Source organism: Hemicordylus capensis, chromosome 1, assembly GCF_027244095.1.
Source record: "Hemicordylus capensis ecotype Gifberg chromosome 1, rHemCap1.1.pri, whole genome shotgun sequence".
In the NCBI taxonomy this organism is placed as follows: Eukaryota; Metazoa; Chordata; class Lepidosauria; order Squamata; family Cordylidae; genus Hemicordylus; species Hemicordylus capensis.
In genome coordinates, this window is record NC_069657.1 from 102,054,003 (window position 1) to 102,068,523 (window position 14,521).

The 14,521-nt window shown below is 42.2% G+C and overlaps 1 protein-coding gene across 7 annotated transcripts in view; it reads left to right on the forward strand.

Annotated features, from left to right (window-relative positions):
- The window catches only part of NELL1 (neural EGFL like 1), a 768,366-nt gene that overhangs the window by 217,522 nt on the left and 536,323 nt on the right, over positions 1-14,521 (forward strand). For all 7 annotated transcript variants that reach the window (XM_053266636.1, XM_053266637.1, XM_053266634.1 and 4 more), the window contains exons 6-7: positions 5,664-5,736; positions 10,517-10,599. In XM_053266636.1, the coding sequence (XP_053122611.1) occupies positions 5,664-5,736; positions 10,517-10,599 (156 nt within the window). The remainder of the gene's footprint in view (positions 1-5,663; positions 5,737-10,516; positions 10,600-14,521) is intronic.

Here is a 14,521-nt window from a genome sequence, read left to right on the forward strand (position 1 = left end):
GACCCACTCCATCCGGTCCCCCCCAAGCCTTCCGACCCACTCCATCCGGCCCCCCCCAAGCCTTCCGACCCACTCGGGCCCCACCCCCCAAGCCTTCCGACCCACTCGGTCCCCACCCCCCAAGCCTTCCGACCCACTCGGTCCCCACCCCCCAAGCCTTCCGACCCACTCGGTCCGGTCCCCCCCAAGCCTTCCGACCCACTCGGTCCGGTCCCCCCCAAGCCTTCCGACCCCCTCCGTCCGGTCCCCCCCAAGCCTTCCGACCCCCTCCGTCTGGTCCCCCCCAAGCCTTCCGACCCACTCCGTCCGGTCCCCCCCAAGCCTTCCAACCCACTCGATCCCCACCCCCCAAGCCTTCCGACCCACTCGGTCCCCACCCCCCAAGCCTGCTTCTCCCCCCGCTCCCAGGCCACAGTTTCTGGCTGGCTTTCCAGTCTTTCCGTCGCTTCCCTCCGCTTCCACCATCGTCCATTCCCCATTCCTGCTTTCCAGGCCTTCTGTCACTCCACCATTCCTTCTCCTCTTGCTGGTGCCTCGTGTCCTCTCTTCTCGCCAGGGCCAGGCCGTCCCCTCGCCGCCACCTGCTCCCCATTGCCAGGACAGGACAGGCTGGGTTGCTTCCTCCTGGCGGCCAGGACAGGCTGCTTCCTCAGGCCGTTTTGCGACCCACTGCCACAGCCTGCCGCCATTTTCTTCACTCAACTGCCAGAGCTCGCTGGGAACTCTCGCAGCGTGTTGTGAGAGTTCCACCACTAAGACATGCATCCCCATGGTCTGGCCAAGTGAATTAATAATATAGATATCCATGTCAGAACACACAAATAAAAAAGTAAAAGTAAAAAGCAAAACAAAGATCAAAAAACCAAAGCAAAAATGTGAGGGAGTGTCTAAGGATGAGCCTTTTCAATAGCTGGAAAAAACCTCTAGACTGGAAATAGATGACAGGAGAGCTCTAACTACCTGACATGACTTCTCTTGCAAGACTCATCTACTTCTGTAAGGCCTTCTCTCCTTTGAGTGGCAAAAGAAGCTTCACTCAGAATATATGTTAAAACTAAAATCTACAGGCCACAGTCCTCATAGAAGAGCATCAAATTTCCAAATCTGCACCATTAGTCTTAATTATAGATTGCTAGTTTTGACTGTTTAAGCCCTAAATGGCTTGGGACGACAGAATCCCTTCGTCTTCCTGTTTGTTCGCTCTTGGGCATTAAAATCTTTCCTGACTAGCGTATCCTCATTATTCAAAGCTTTGAAGGACTGGAGCTCCCTTGATTGTGGAACCAAGATTTCTTGTGATTGTTCTTGCTGTAAATCCCTTACCAAGGGAAATCCATATGATTGACTCCCTCATGTCTTTTTAAAAGGATGGAATTTGGTATTATTATGAACTGTTGGTGATCCAGATTTGTCCACGTAATTGCGTCACTGACTATGCTACATATTAATTATGGATTTTATTGGCTTTTGCATTTTTACTGTTTTCTTGTAAGGACTCACATGACAAATAATGCTACTTATCCATGTAGGAAATTTGTAATTGAAGGTGTGGAGTTTGAGGTAAAGAAGAAGAGGCCTGCAGTAGTCAGGATCAGCCTGGTGTGATCTGTGGGTTACCTAAACAGAACTATCAGACTAAAGTACACAAGAAGAGATTATGACACAAGACACAAAACGAGATTATGTTTGTAAAGTCCAAATAAATTTAACATGGTCTCTGGACTGTATCCTAGCAGTGCAACATGCAATTTGTATTCCAGTTTATTGAACATGTGAGGAAGAGAGTACGTGTTGCTAATGACCATAGCCCTGGATATTTCCACATTTAGTGTTTGCTGCAGAGCACAGTGCTGATGCAGAGGAACTCCCCTTTCCAGCTCTTTGCAGTCAAGCACTGATACAGAGATTATCAGGGAGTATGACCAGCGGGTGTATTGATGCAGGGGACATGGCTAGCCTGCGTGCTTGCCTCCATTTCAGTGAATATTAGGAAGGCAACTAGTGAGGAGGGCTGTAGTATAGCAGCTTTGTAAATAATTTTTGCAGTGGCTGCTTATCCCTTTTCCCTTATCACTTTCTGCTTACCATCCTTCCAGTCATTGCCTGCAGCTCTTGTTCCTGCTCCTTTTCTGAAGGGAGGAGGGATATTCCCCCACCACCGCCCAATCATATACAGGTCTTTGCTGCTATTGTTTTTGGCTTTGTGAAAATGGAGCAGGCAGCTTAGGAGCAGGTGACATTTCCCTCGCTTTGTTTTTTGTTTAATACCCAGAATCGAGGATGATGTAAGGGGGCACTTAACCTTTTCGTACCAAACAAATCAGGAGAAGAGGAGACCCTTTATTTTTGTCTATTGCATTTTAGAAAGTCATTTTCCAAGAGCAGTGAGCTTGGTATAGTAGTGGCAGAGTTTCAAAGCATGGTTTTAGCCCTCTTTCCACAACAGTATGAATCAAGCTCAGAAAGTGCCCTTGAAAAAGGACTCCCTTGAAACTCATCTGGCCAAAATAAATACACCTCACTGGTCTGAGGGGTCTGATCTACTTATTTCTTTGGTGGTGATCTCCTTTCCCTACCATCTTCACAAGCCCTTTTTTAACCGGGGTGGTGGTGGGCGGGGGGGGGCACATGGGGCAAAAAGCAGCTTAAAAGGTGACTTAGAAAAATAGACAGGGAAAGAGTTAAAAGGCTCTTCCACATGATTTTTCACTCAGAGTACAGCTTTCTGTAGCTACTCTGCTTTTTTTTTTTTTAAGCTGCAGGGATAAACATTGATGCGATTGAGTTTCATGTGTAGTTGATCCTTAGGTACCAAAGTTAACAGTGGGGAAGGCAGCAGATGGGAAAGGAAGGACAGTTTCAGTTTGTCACATAACTGCTTGCCCAGGCGAGCAGGCATGAGGCAAATGCAGTAAAGCACACAGAGAAGATACTTGACACATTTTTCTCGTAATGTTCCTGCTGACTTTTCTCATCTGTCCATTCTTTGTTCTCCTGCTGTAGTGTATTTACACTTGTACATTTGTGATCTTGGCTCTGAACCATATGCTCGTTTTCTGGAGGTGAATTTTCCACAGTAGTGATTTGTATGATGTTGCATAACAAGATGGCTTGCACATTGCAAGTAATCTGTGCAGTTAAGATCTTAGCCAATTCCTCACATAATAGTGGTTGATATCCTAATGAAGCACATGTATAAGTAGGTTCTGCAGGCCCACAGCAGCAGCACTTGTGCAACTTCCCTGTAGTCCTGCACTTGTGCTGTTGCACAAGAGGACTCAGAGCCCAGAGCACACTCTGAACTCTGGAAGTGCTTAGTAAGATTGCAAACACATTGTGGAGTATGAGTGACGCTTTTCTGCTCTTAGGAAGTACTTCCAGAGGACGGGAAGCTCTCTGGAGTTTTAGTCCTGTTGGGCACAGGAGAACAGTTAGAGTTCGTGAGTGGTGCTGCTGGGTGCCTACAGACCCTATTTTCGCATACACGTCCTTAGTCATGATGTCAGCCAGTGAATAGAAATGGATATTAATGTAGGTTTTGCTGTCATGATTCAGTGAAGTTAAAGGCAAACCATAGACTGTAGCCTGACTTTCCCCTTTGCAAGCATTTCTTTCTGGTAGTCTAATTCTTCTTGAAAGCTATGTTTTGCATGTGTACACCCACTATCTAAAAATAGTGAGGCAAGGAGTAAAAATTAGCTGTTTGTTAAATAACTAATTAACCTGCATAACAAGAAAATAACACAATTTAAAAGTGTGCAGTTCAAGGTTTAGAAGCAATGAGTGAGCAGATAACTGACCTGTGGATAGCATACTAGCTGTGCTACGTGTTACTGTTGCCCTTTTCTGGGTTAGAATGCTAAACAGATTCAACATTTATTCACAATGTGCTAACAGCCAACCTTGGGTAGTGGTTTTTTGTTTTTTTTTAATGGACACTGTATTCCATATACTTCTAACATAAAAACATAACATACTGTTAGGTGTTTATATACTGAGGCTAGAAGCCAGCAGGGCAAATCAACAGGAGTTTAATCTTAAACACAGGCTTATTTTACACAGCCATGTATGTTGGGGTGTGTTTGTGCTTCAGCTGGATTGACTGGTCACCAGCCATCATATTTGAAAGTATATTAATTATTCTTCATAGGTTACTCCTACCAGTGACAATGACATCCCTCACTATTCCAATGGCGTCATTATTCGTAGTGATGAAAAGCTTTTAAAATGTTCCATAGTATAGGCAGTTTGATCTGGTTATTGCCATTAATATTTTCAGTTAATATTTCATCTTGAAATAACAAGTGGGAAATGGTGCTTGGTGATTACCTTCTGCTGTCTTTGAAAACGAACACATAAATGTTAAATGTTGCTGCATTTGCAAAGCTTGAAGCAGTACAGCCTATATTTTATTCATAGCATAAGCTCAGTATTCTGAGCAAGATACGATATCCTCCATCTGTTCTAAGGCATCAATTCTGTTGCATTTTAACTGGAAAAAATTGCTGTAGTTTCCTACAAGGACAATATTTTCATTGTTGAAGGCTAACCTTGACAATGCACTTAATTTTAAAAATCAGATATATTCTTTCTCATAAGACGGCAGTGAGATAGTTTGTATTTCAAATTTCAGAGTTATACTGTGTAAAACATTTGAGTTCAGCAGGTCTATCCAAATTAATCTGGCCTCTAAGGAGCTTTCAGGAAGGAGCTTCATCTTTCATTAACATTAACAAATGTTATTTGCATAAGGCTTGATTTTATAAGAGAAGAGTCATTTGGCTTTAAGATGCAGTTTTCCCATAAACCACACTGAAAATAGGGTAGTCAACAGGAGGGTGGAAAGAGCTGTCCAAAGAATTATGGTGAATTGATGTAATCACGATGAAAGAGGATTCAGCATGATTGCAGGGTGGTGGGGGGACAGGAGTTGGGGTGGGGAATAACTCAATGGTAGACCTGCCTTCTTAACTTTTATCATTGTTTATAATTTTTTTTACACTGGCCACAATCTGTTGCACAGTTCAGGTGCTTCAGTTCCAACAAAAATAGTATATTATATCTATTAGTAGCCACTCTAGATTGGGACTTGTATTTGGAGTTGCACATCAGAGTTGTCATCATCTGGCTCCACATTGTCTCTCTCCCTCACCTCCAACTTTAGTTATAAGCCAGATTTATCTCCCCAAAAAGGAATATTTTTTTCTATTTCTCTTACCAGTTATGTGTTTTTAAAAGCATTTTAAATGTGATATTAAATAGGGGCACAGTCTGATAAAACATAAGCAATTTGAGTCCCAAAGGGCCTCACCTTCAAAGGGGAAGGTTTAAACTAGTGTGTAAAACTTCCACCAATATAAATGGGACATTAAAAGTACTTAAACTTCAGCATTTGACAAACCTGTTTCTGGGATCCAAGACTATTGAGGTTCATTGACTCGTGAGTCACGAGAACGTATTTCTATTGAAAAAAAGGCATGTATTTACTAATTCATTCTGATATGTATGTGTTTTAACATTAAGGGGTGATGGGTTCTGGCTTTGTAAATCGGTATGATTGTGTTAATTTGTCATGCCTATCAACAGGTATTTGTGAGTGACTTTGTACAATTTTAATTGTATGACTATAATCTATATTACCAGCTATCTCTTCTGTTACAAAGGGTATCATTCAAGATGTGAAAATCATCTTTATGCCTAATGGATATATAACACAATGTCCTAATCTCAATCGCAGTAAGTTACAATGTATATTTACATTTATAAATTATGTTTAATTTATCTGAATAGTGCTTTGAATGTTGAAACTGAATGTTGAAACTGGGGTCTTCTTGAATAATGAGCTTATCATGCAGCTTGGCTCATAGTATACATTAATGCAACGGAGAGATCATAGAACCCAGGAGGAGTGTCAGGTGGGCTTTCTAATGTCTCAGTGAAGAGTCAGCTATAGGCAAATGGTGTCTAGAAAAATATGCTTTGGAAGGCTGGCACAGATGAACAGGAGCTCTTATCTGAAACAAGTTGCTTAAGTCTCAGGAGGCCTCCTTCACAAAAGCAAAGTGTGTTTCTGGAAAGACATAAACTTTGGCTCCAAATACCAGTGTGAAGTTTTATTGTAAGAGTGACCTGCTTTTGATATTACTGCTCTCCCAATCTCAGTCTAGTTCTGTTTTTTTAATAATATTATTGAGTACAAAATAACACTCTAGCACAACATCAGGTGGCACAAAGATAATACCTACTAACAATAATGCTACTTAATTCCAATGATTAAATAAAATATAAATATACATTATTTGAAAAACTGAATTCAAGCAGCATTATTCAAAACTTTTAATATAAGCAAAATAGCTAATATTTATGTTTTGTACTGTATTACTAGATTTTTTGGGAAAGGTACTTCGTGTTAAATTTCTTTGCCATGTCTTTACTTTTGACAAACTCTATTGATGTGTCCATTTTTCTACTGTCGATAGTTCCAAGACTCTTTCACACCACTTCTTTAATGATGGAAAAGGATTAACTTTCCATTGTTTGGCAGCCCCCTATTCTAGTTGCATTTAATAACTATGTGAGCACATATTTCTAAAGCAGATATTTCATGTGATTCGTATATATTATAAGTACATATCATTAAGAATGAATTGATTCATAACATTTTCTATTCCAGTTAGAACTTGTTGTTGTTAATAATAATAATACAAATAATAATAAATTCAATTTCTATACGGTTTTCTTCCAACAATGGCTCAGGGCGGTTTACACAGAGGAATAATAAATAAATAAGATGGATCCCTGTCCCCAAAGGGCTCACAATCTAAAAGAAACATAAGATAGACACCAGCAACAGTCACTGGAGGTACTGTGCTGGGGGTGGAAAGGGCCAGTCACTCTCCCTCTGCTAAATAAAAAGAATCACCACATTATAAGGTGCCTCCTTTGCCAAGTTAGCAGTGGTTTAAAGTGTTTTAAGAGTCTAAGTGTTCTAAGTTCTAAGTGTCTTGAATTTTCATGCAATACTATAGCTCTATTCACATGTTTAAACCTCCCCCCCCCCACTGTAACATGTGCAGTGTTGAATGTGGGGCCAGAGGTCCCACCTGGCTCATCACCAGTGCCACTCACAGTTGCAGTGGCAGTTGTTTGCAGAGGCACACGGCACAACTGTGATGGCAGAACTTCCATGTTTGGCAGTCTGAATTGCCCCAGGCTGCCAATCACGGAAGTGCCTGTCATCACAGTTTCAGCATTTGTCTTCTTAGGATGAGTGGCTCATCAAGTGGGACTTCTGGCCCCACTTCCAAGCTAGACATGGTTACAGCTTTTTTTTAAAAAAAAATTGTGAATAATACTTAGTACATAACACAAAGTAGGAATGAGCAAAACTCTCATCCCTTCTTGCGTCAAATTGGCTCAAAGATGACCTGATTTCTTCCTTCTAAAATCCAAAAGAAATCAGCATGTTTCCCAAACCAATTCAAGGCTTGGAAAATGGCAGACCTGGTAGACAACTCATCCTTCAAGCAACCTCCACACTGAAATAACTCCCTTCTTTTTACTCACTGGTAGGGATGTGCATGAATTCATTTGGAGGCCCTTTTATGGGCCTCTGAACACGTTCGAACACCAGGTGCATTTGAGGTTCGAAGGCGGGGGGTGGTGGTGGTCACTCCCTGCTTTATCACCCACTAGGCATAACATTAACTTCATCCTGGGACTTGCAATCAGAACCCTTGGAAAGACGGTTCCAAGTCCCAAAGTTAATATTCTGCCTGTTACACTAAGGAACAGTACTCAAGTGCAACAAAGAGAGAGAAGTAAAAACCCTCTCCCCAGTATTTGTACTGCTGCAGCTTCTTCTGCTTTACAGCACACCAGGGTAATGTGGCAGTGGTCAAGAGAAAAAAAATCCTTCCCACTCTCAGTCACTACTGCTGCTAGGAAGGGACCATTGAGTAGTGCACGGAACCAAGCAGGGGTGACGCGAGGGAGCGGGGGGTCTTGCTTTGAGGATGGGGGAGGGTGCACTTACCCCTCCCCCCGCTTCCCCCCACCGGTGCTCGGTTTTGGTAAAAGCATTCGGGACGGCAGTGTACCTCCCTGCCACCCCTTCCTCCTCTTTGGCCAGAAGTGGCTGGAAGTATTAGGTGCAATGTGCGCACGTGCGTCCGACACTTCTGTCCACTTGCAGCGACACAAAGAAAAAATAACCACTCCTGCCTCCATATTCTGGGAGATAGGGAAAGAAAAGAACTTCATCATCTCTCATTGTCACAGCCAGGGAGTGACAAATAAGTAAAGGAAATGGAGAGTTTATTTGGGGGGCTTGGAGGGGAAGGGATCGAGATTGTGAACTTCAAGTGCTGGAAAGTTGTGGAGTTTTAAGCTGACCTCTTCTTTGAGATTGGGTTTTCAAAATCCTCACTTTCTTCTCCAAGTACAAGATTGGAGAAGGTTGCCAGCATGTCTAATGCAATACTCACATGCAGATTATGTGCTGGTGCAGTGAATGTGCAGCATGTACTATAGAGGAGGGGCAATCTTCATCAGTCTCCAATTGCTTCTGAAGTGTCTCGTGAAATAAATACCTGAAGGTCGTTCAGAGACATATGTTTGGGAAAGTGGGCTTCAGAAGAAAAGAGAAATTGATGAAACTGCCCTCCCACATAATGCATGCTGCATGTTTGCTGTACCAGTGCTTCATTAGTCTGATTGTTGGCCAGTGTTTCTGAGCTAATGTCAGCCTCTGATTCACCAGCACACTGGAATTACTAATTCCATACTGGATTATTAATTCCTGACTGAATGCTTCCTTAACTTTCTTTCTTGGCATAGTGTGGATTTGGTCCCCTCTGTTTCTGTCTCCTTGATATAGTGACACTGTGATGGCAGAAAAAGTGGCTGCCACTTGCTGCTGGTGATTGTTCCATTGCTCATCTGGATAGATGAGCAATCAAACCAGGAACAACTGTGTATCAGCTAGCGACACCCAGAAAGAGAAGGTAGATGTTTGCTGCTTGCCATTGCTGATGACTAATCCACTTGCCCTCCTGCATGGGCAAGCAAGCAAGTTATCATAGAGCTGGGAGCCAGGAAAATAATTGTCAACAGTAGCAGCAAGCTGTAGCCATTACTAGCTTATTTCTGCCTCTGTCCAAATAGTGAGATGGAAGAAGAGCTGCAGGCATGGCATTCCTACTGGTGGGAGTGAGTTGAGCAAAAGTCACATTGCCCGGGCTTATCTAAAACTGTAGCCAGTCTTGCCACTTCATTGCAGTCTTCCCTGCATTGACCAGCAGGACCCCAACCTGAGTCATATGCCGACAATATTCAGAATTTAACTATAGGTTTCTTAATGTTTACATGATGGCTGATGCCTTCCACAGCAATGTGAGGGCAGAAGATGGTCTTGCCCTAGCAGAATTGCAAGAGCCTAGCTGCACTGAAGCCTTGTTTTGCAGCCCAGAGTGGTAGAGGGGAAGGGGTAAGTGATTTCACTTAACTTCCCTCCCTCCAAAACCCAACTTTTGATGTCATAAATATGTCCTGAGGGCTTCAGGACCCTCAAGGACAAATTCTTGGCAACAAAAAGGGCTTTTGTAGGGAGGAAAGAGAAGCAGATATCATTTCCCCTTCCCCCTCTGCCCACAGAGCAAAGTTTTAATACAGCTAGGCTCCTGTTGTTCTGTGAGGGCGAAGCCCTTCTTTCACCTTCACAATGCTGCAGAAGATGTGTGCCCATGATTTCAGTCTGCTTTATCCAAATGTTTTCTTATTTCAGTTTTCAGCACTTTTTGCAATTATGAAATAACATCAATGTATCTTTCAATATGTTACGGGGCCATTCACATGACCGACTGGGCGGATGGGTAGGAGTAAGGCTTCGCAAACCTTGCCTTCTCCCCAGACAATCGTTCTATGCTTGGTGGGATTGCAGAGTGCGCTCCCACACAATCTGCACTGCTCTGTGCAGTGTGGAGCAAGGCGGATTGCTCTGAGACCGGGACTTATTATCCCAGCCTCTGGGTATCCCACAGTGCATTGGGGGATTCCCCCAGGGGACAGGTGCTCTGAGCTCCCATCTCTGTGTCAACATGAGCTTTAAGCAGCTCGCGCCGACACACAATCCTGGCAGCCAGGTTAAGGGTATGTTTGCACCCTTAACCTCAGCTAAGAGCCAGACTTCAGTGTTGGGTTTGGCACTGCGACACCACTCGGATCCATGTGGATCCTGGCGGTTCTGATGGGCAGCCAAGCCCAGGCTTGCCTGCTCGTGATAACAGCCACGATATCTTTCCGAGACAATCAAATTGATTTCCTAATCCTAGTTTCTATTAAAATGTCAGAATCTGTTAGTTTCCTTGTGACCTTTGATGTATATTTGGTATTCAAAAAGCTGTTGTTTCAGTGTGAGAAACCAAATCATGTCTGGTCTCTGGAAGCTGTTAAACCTATGGCTTTTTTGTACTTGATGATATGGTATTTATTTGTTTCCTTTCTTTTCTTTATTGAGCCTGTCCAACCTGCAGTGACTTCTTAAGCCTGGTACAAGGAATTATGGATTTGCAAGAACTTCTGGCTAAAATGACTGCAAAAGTAGGTGCCCAGCTATTGTTTTCATTTTTCTATCGAAACTATCCCCCCACCCCAATATTGGGACCCCTGTGCTATACCTTCTTCATTAATTTTACATCTGAAATGTAAATGAGCTATGTTCATTATGTTCAACACACATGTAGTCCCTTAATGATGTATGCACATACAGATCTGTAAACATTTACAGTTATTCACATATTATGTTCAGCACATGTACAGCTGAACACATACATTTCTTATCTGTGCCCTGCATTTGAGAGGTCCTGTCCCAGATTCACTTTTAAAACACACATGTAAAGTTATTCACACAAAATAATATATCTGTGTGCAGACACCTGTACAAATGTACCATGTAGTGTCTGAGTTGGGCTACTGAATGTGAACAATATGATGAAGATTATACTTCTTCAATTTTTATGGACCATGTTGTTACATAATGGTGGAGAGGGGTGCCAAAAAGAACAATAATACCAGCTTCCAGTGGATTTTTGCCCACCCTGATTGGTTACTGCTGGACCAACACCAATAATGTTTCACACATTTAGTTTGATGTGCAGTGAAAGTGTGCTTATCCACCAGAAATAAAAGAGTTGGAAAGTAAATTATTGCCAGCTTTCCCGTCAGTAGACTGCATGGTCTTCTGGAAGCAAGCATGACTTGTCCCCTTTGCTCAGCAGCATTTGCCCTGGTTGCACAGGAATGGGAGGCTACATGTGTGAGCACTGTAAGATATTCCCCTTAGGGGATGGGGCTGCTCTGGGAAGAGCATCTGCATGGTTGCATGCAGAAGGGTCCAAGTTTCCTCTCTGACATCTCCAAAATAGACCTCAGAGAGACTACTGCCTGTAACCTTGGAGAAGCCGCTGCCATCCGTGTAGACTGTACTGAGCTAGATGGACCAGGGCCTGACTCAGCAGAAGGCAGCTTCCTATGTTCCTATTTATACCCACAATTATATGATAATTGTATGATAGTGTAAACTGGAAGTAACTTTCAAGAACTCTTGAGTTTCAGTGAGGAATGGTTGATGGAGTTGGATATGTTTAGTGTGGAGAAGAGGAGAGTAAAGGGAGATATGACAGCAGTCTTCAAATATTTGAAGGTCTGTAAAAAGGAGTGGATTTGTACTCTCTTGTTTCTGAGGCATGAATAGAACCAATGGGTTGGAAGTACAAGGAAGTAGCTTGAGTCTAGTCTTCAGGAGGAATTTTCTAACTGTAAGAGCTGTTTGGCAGTAGAATGGTCTATCTTGTGCATTGATGGGCTCTCGAGGTGTTCAAATTCACACTGGACGGCCATCTATCAGGAATGCTATAGACACTTTTAGCTACAGGTTGAACTAGAAGCTCTTCAAGGTTCCTTCCAACTCTAAAATACTCTCATTCAGTGGGAATGAATCTGTGCATCAATTCACACATTATATCATGTTACCACACCTCCTCAGTCAAACTGAACTATTGACGAAGAAGAAGAAAGGGGCTTGCATATTTCTAATCACATAGGCAGATTCTATACTTCTACTCAGAATCCATGTCAAGATACTCGGTTAAATATCTGTTCATAAAGTCTGTGTAAAAGCTTGCTTGTACAGGATTAGCTATTTTAATCTTGTGCGTTCTGCAAGATGTGTAGCTGTGAGAAAAGAAGCCAAGACCCAGGTATATTTTAGGTGGCATGACAGAAGTAATCAAAACCCAAAATACATTTGAAAATCAGATGGGTGGTAGTTTCCAGTTTGTAATATTTTCACAAAACAACAAGTACATTGAGACATCCACCTGAGCCCTTTGAGGAAAAAGACTATAAAACTCTGCATGGGGTAGGAGGTTGTCTTTAGGAGCTGTCATTACATTCTTTTATTACATCAGGTCATGCGATTTACATTGGGTTTCCAGTTCAGGGTTTGATCACCCAATACCGATATTACTTTCCTGTGTTGCTGGACATAAATCAAAGACTACTTGGACTGGTGAGATCTTTAATACATTCTGAACTCTTATTCTTTGAGTGTGCGCTTCATTTTCTAAGCAGTGGGCCAGCAACTGAACATGAACCTGAGCCTCATAGCTAAGGTCTGGCCAAGGAAAGCTAATAGGGAATATTCAGAATAAATAATTTCAACACTATCCACGTGCAAAGCTGTGCTTTGTTAACAAAGAGAAAACAATACAAAAGCAAATACATCATAGCCTCCAGAAGGAGTCCTTCTGCTATCATATCTCTATTTTTGAAAGAGCTGGAACTATTATGATCATTATGGATGCATAACCAGAGCACCCAAAGGGGAGATGGAGGTATTGGCAGACATGGGGGGGGCGGGCACTAATGGAGTCACCCCCTTCGGAAACTGCTTCAGTATAACTCAATTAAGTGGAATGTTTCTGGACTCAGACTTAATAGACAACCAGGTGGGTGAAGCTTATGGGATCCAGTATTTAGAAAGGGGAAAGGATGGCCTAAACAAAAAGAAATGTATCAGCTTGAAAAATACTCCCTCATGACAGTCACAAATCTTTCTGCTTTTGATGGGGAAAGGTGTCGAAAACTCTATTTTTCTCACCAGGTATTTCACAGCTTTGTGCGTCTGAGGGTGAAGTGTTTTGACATATGTAAGCTTTTGGTGCAGGGTGTTAATTCCCCTTTAAATAACATTAAAAACAACTGTATGTGTGTGAATTCTCCTGAGGAATGAAGAGGGAAGTTTTACACCAAAATCTGTTAATCTGCTGATCATTGTATGCATGCTTGCACACATACACAATAAACTAATTAGAATTAGAATTGCATGGCATGAGGGAGTAATAGAGATTACATGGTGACTGGATTAAAGCATCGGCAGATGGCCAGGGACTTGTAGCTGTGGAAAAGAGAGTTGGAAAGAGATCACTACTGCTCTCTTTCTCACCCCAAACCCCGCCAGACCCTATTAAAAGCTAAAATGTGCAAAACCTAAAACCCATAATCAAAATCAGAAACATTTCAACCTTTCAACACTTCAGGCTGACTATTATTGTCCAAATTATCTGCAGAACAAGGGCTTCCTAGCCACTGTCTGAATAATTTGCATTTTTACTGTACAAACCAGAAAATTATATACTTGTGGTGTGATCCAGCTAGCGTTAAGTACTCTTAAATCTTGTTGACTTCAACAGTAGAGTTAAGCACATGATTAAATATTTCTCAATAATATCAATAGGGCTTTTAAAGAAAGGAGTTCCCTAAAAGCACCCTTTCTTCCTCTCCCCCTATTTTGCACAACAGCTGTAGCATGTAGCAGATTCTCAATTCTCCAGGATATGTCCTGGGATTTAATGCTGTTATTCTCTCCCTTTCTTTTGCTTTTTTGGGGAGGGTATTGATTCCTTTATTTTCCTACATACAGCTTTATCATCCAGCATGCTTTTACATAATGACTTGGAGAAAAAGAAATGTTAAGTTTCAGTTCATTTTTCAAGAAAGTGAAAATTATTCTGAAACATGCTGGTGACTTTAGTAGATGCCAGTTAAGCAGCGTACTGAATGATTTGTTGCTGCTGTTAATTATATATGCTGGGATTTTTTTAGGCTAGATAATACATAATTAACATTGTGATGGTTACATGAATCTCTTGAATTGGAGTACTCTGTGCTGCTTGTTTGTTATTCCCAGTGATGCTGTTTTGTTGTCCTTTGCACTAGGGATGTGCACGAAACAGATTTTGCAGTCGATTTCAAGCTCGAAACGAAATGCAAAGTGGCCGAAACATTTCAACAATACAGCAGTCAAACCGGCTGTTTTGATTAAACAACTCAAAACGTTTTGAGTGTTTCAACCATAGAGTTTCCTCATTGTTCCCAATGGCCTGAAGAAGCTGCACTCGCAGAGTTGTTACCAGCTACCCTTATTTTGCCTGGCTCCCAGGAGCCTCCCTGTTTGCAGTTG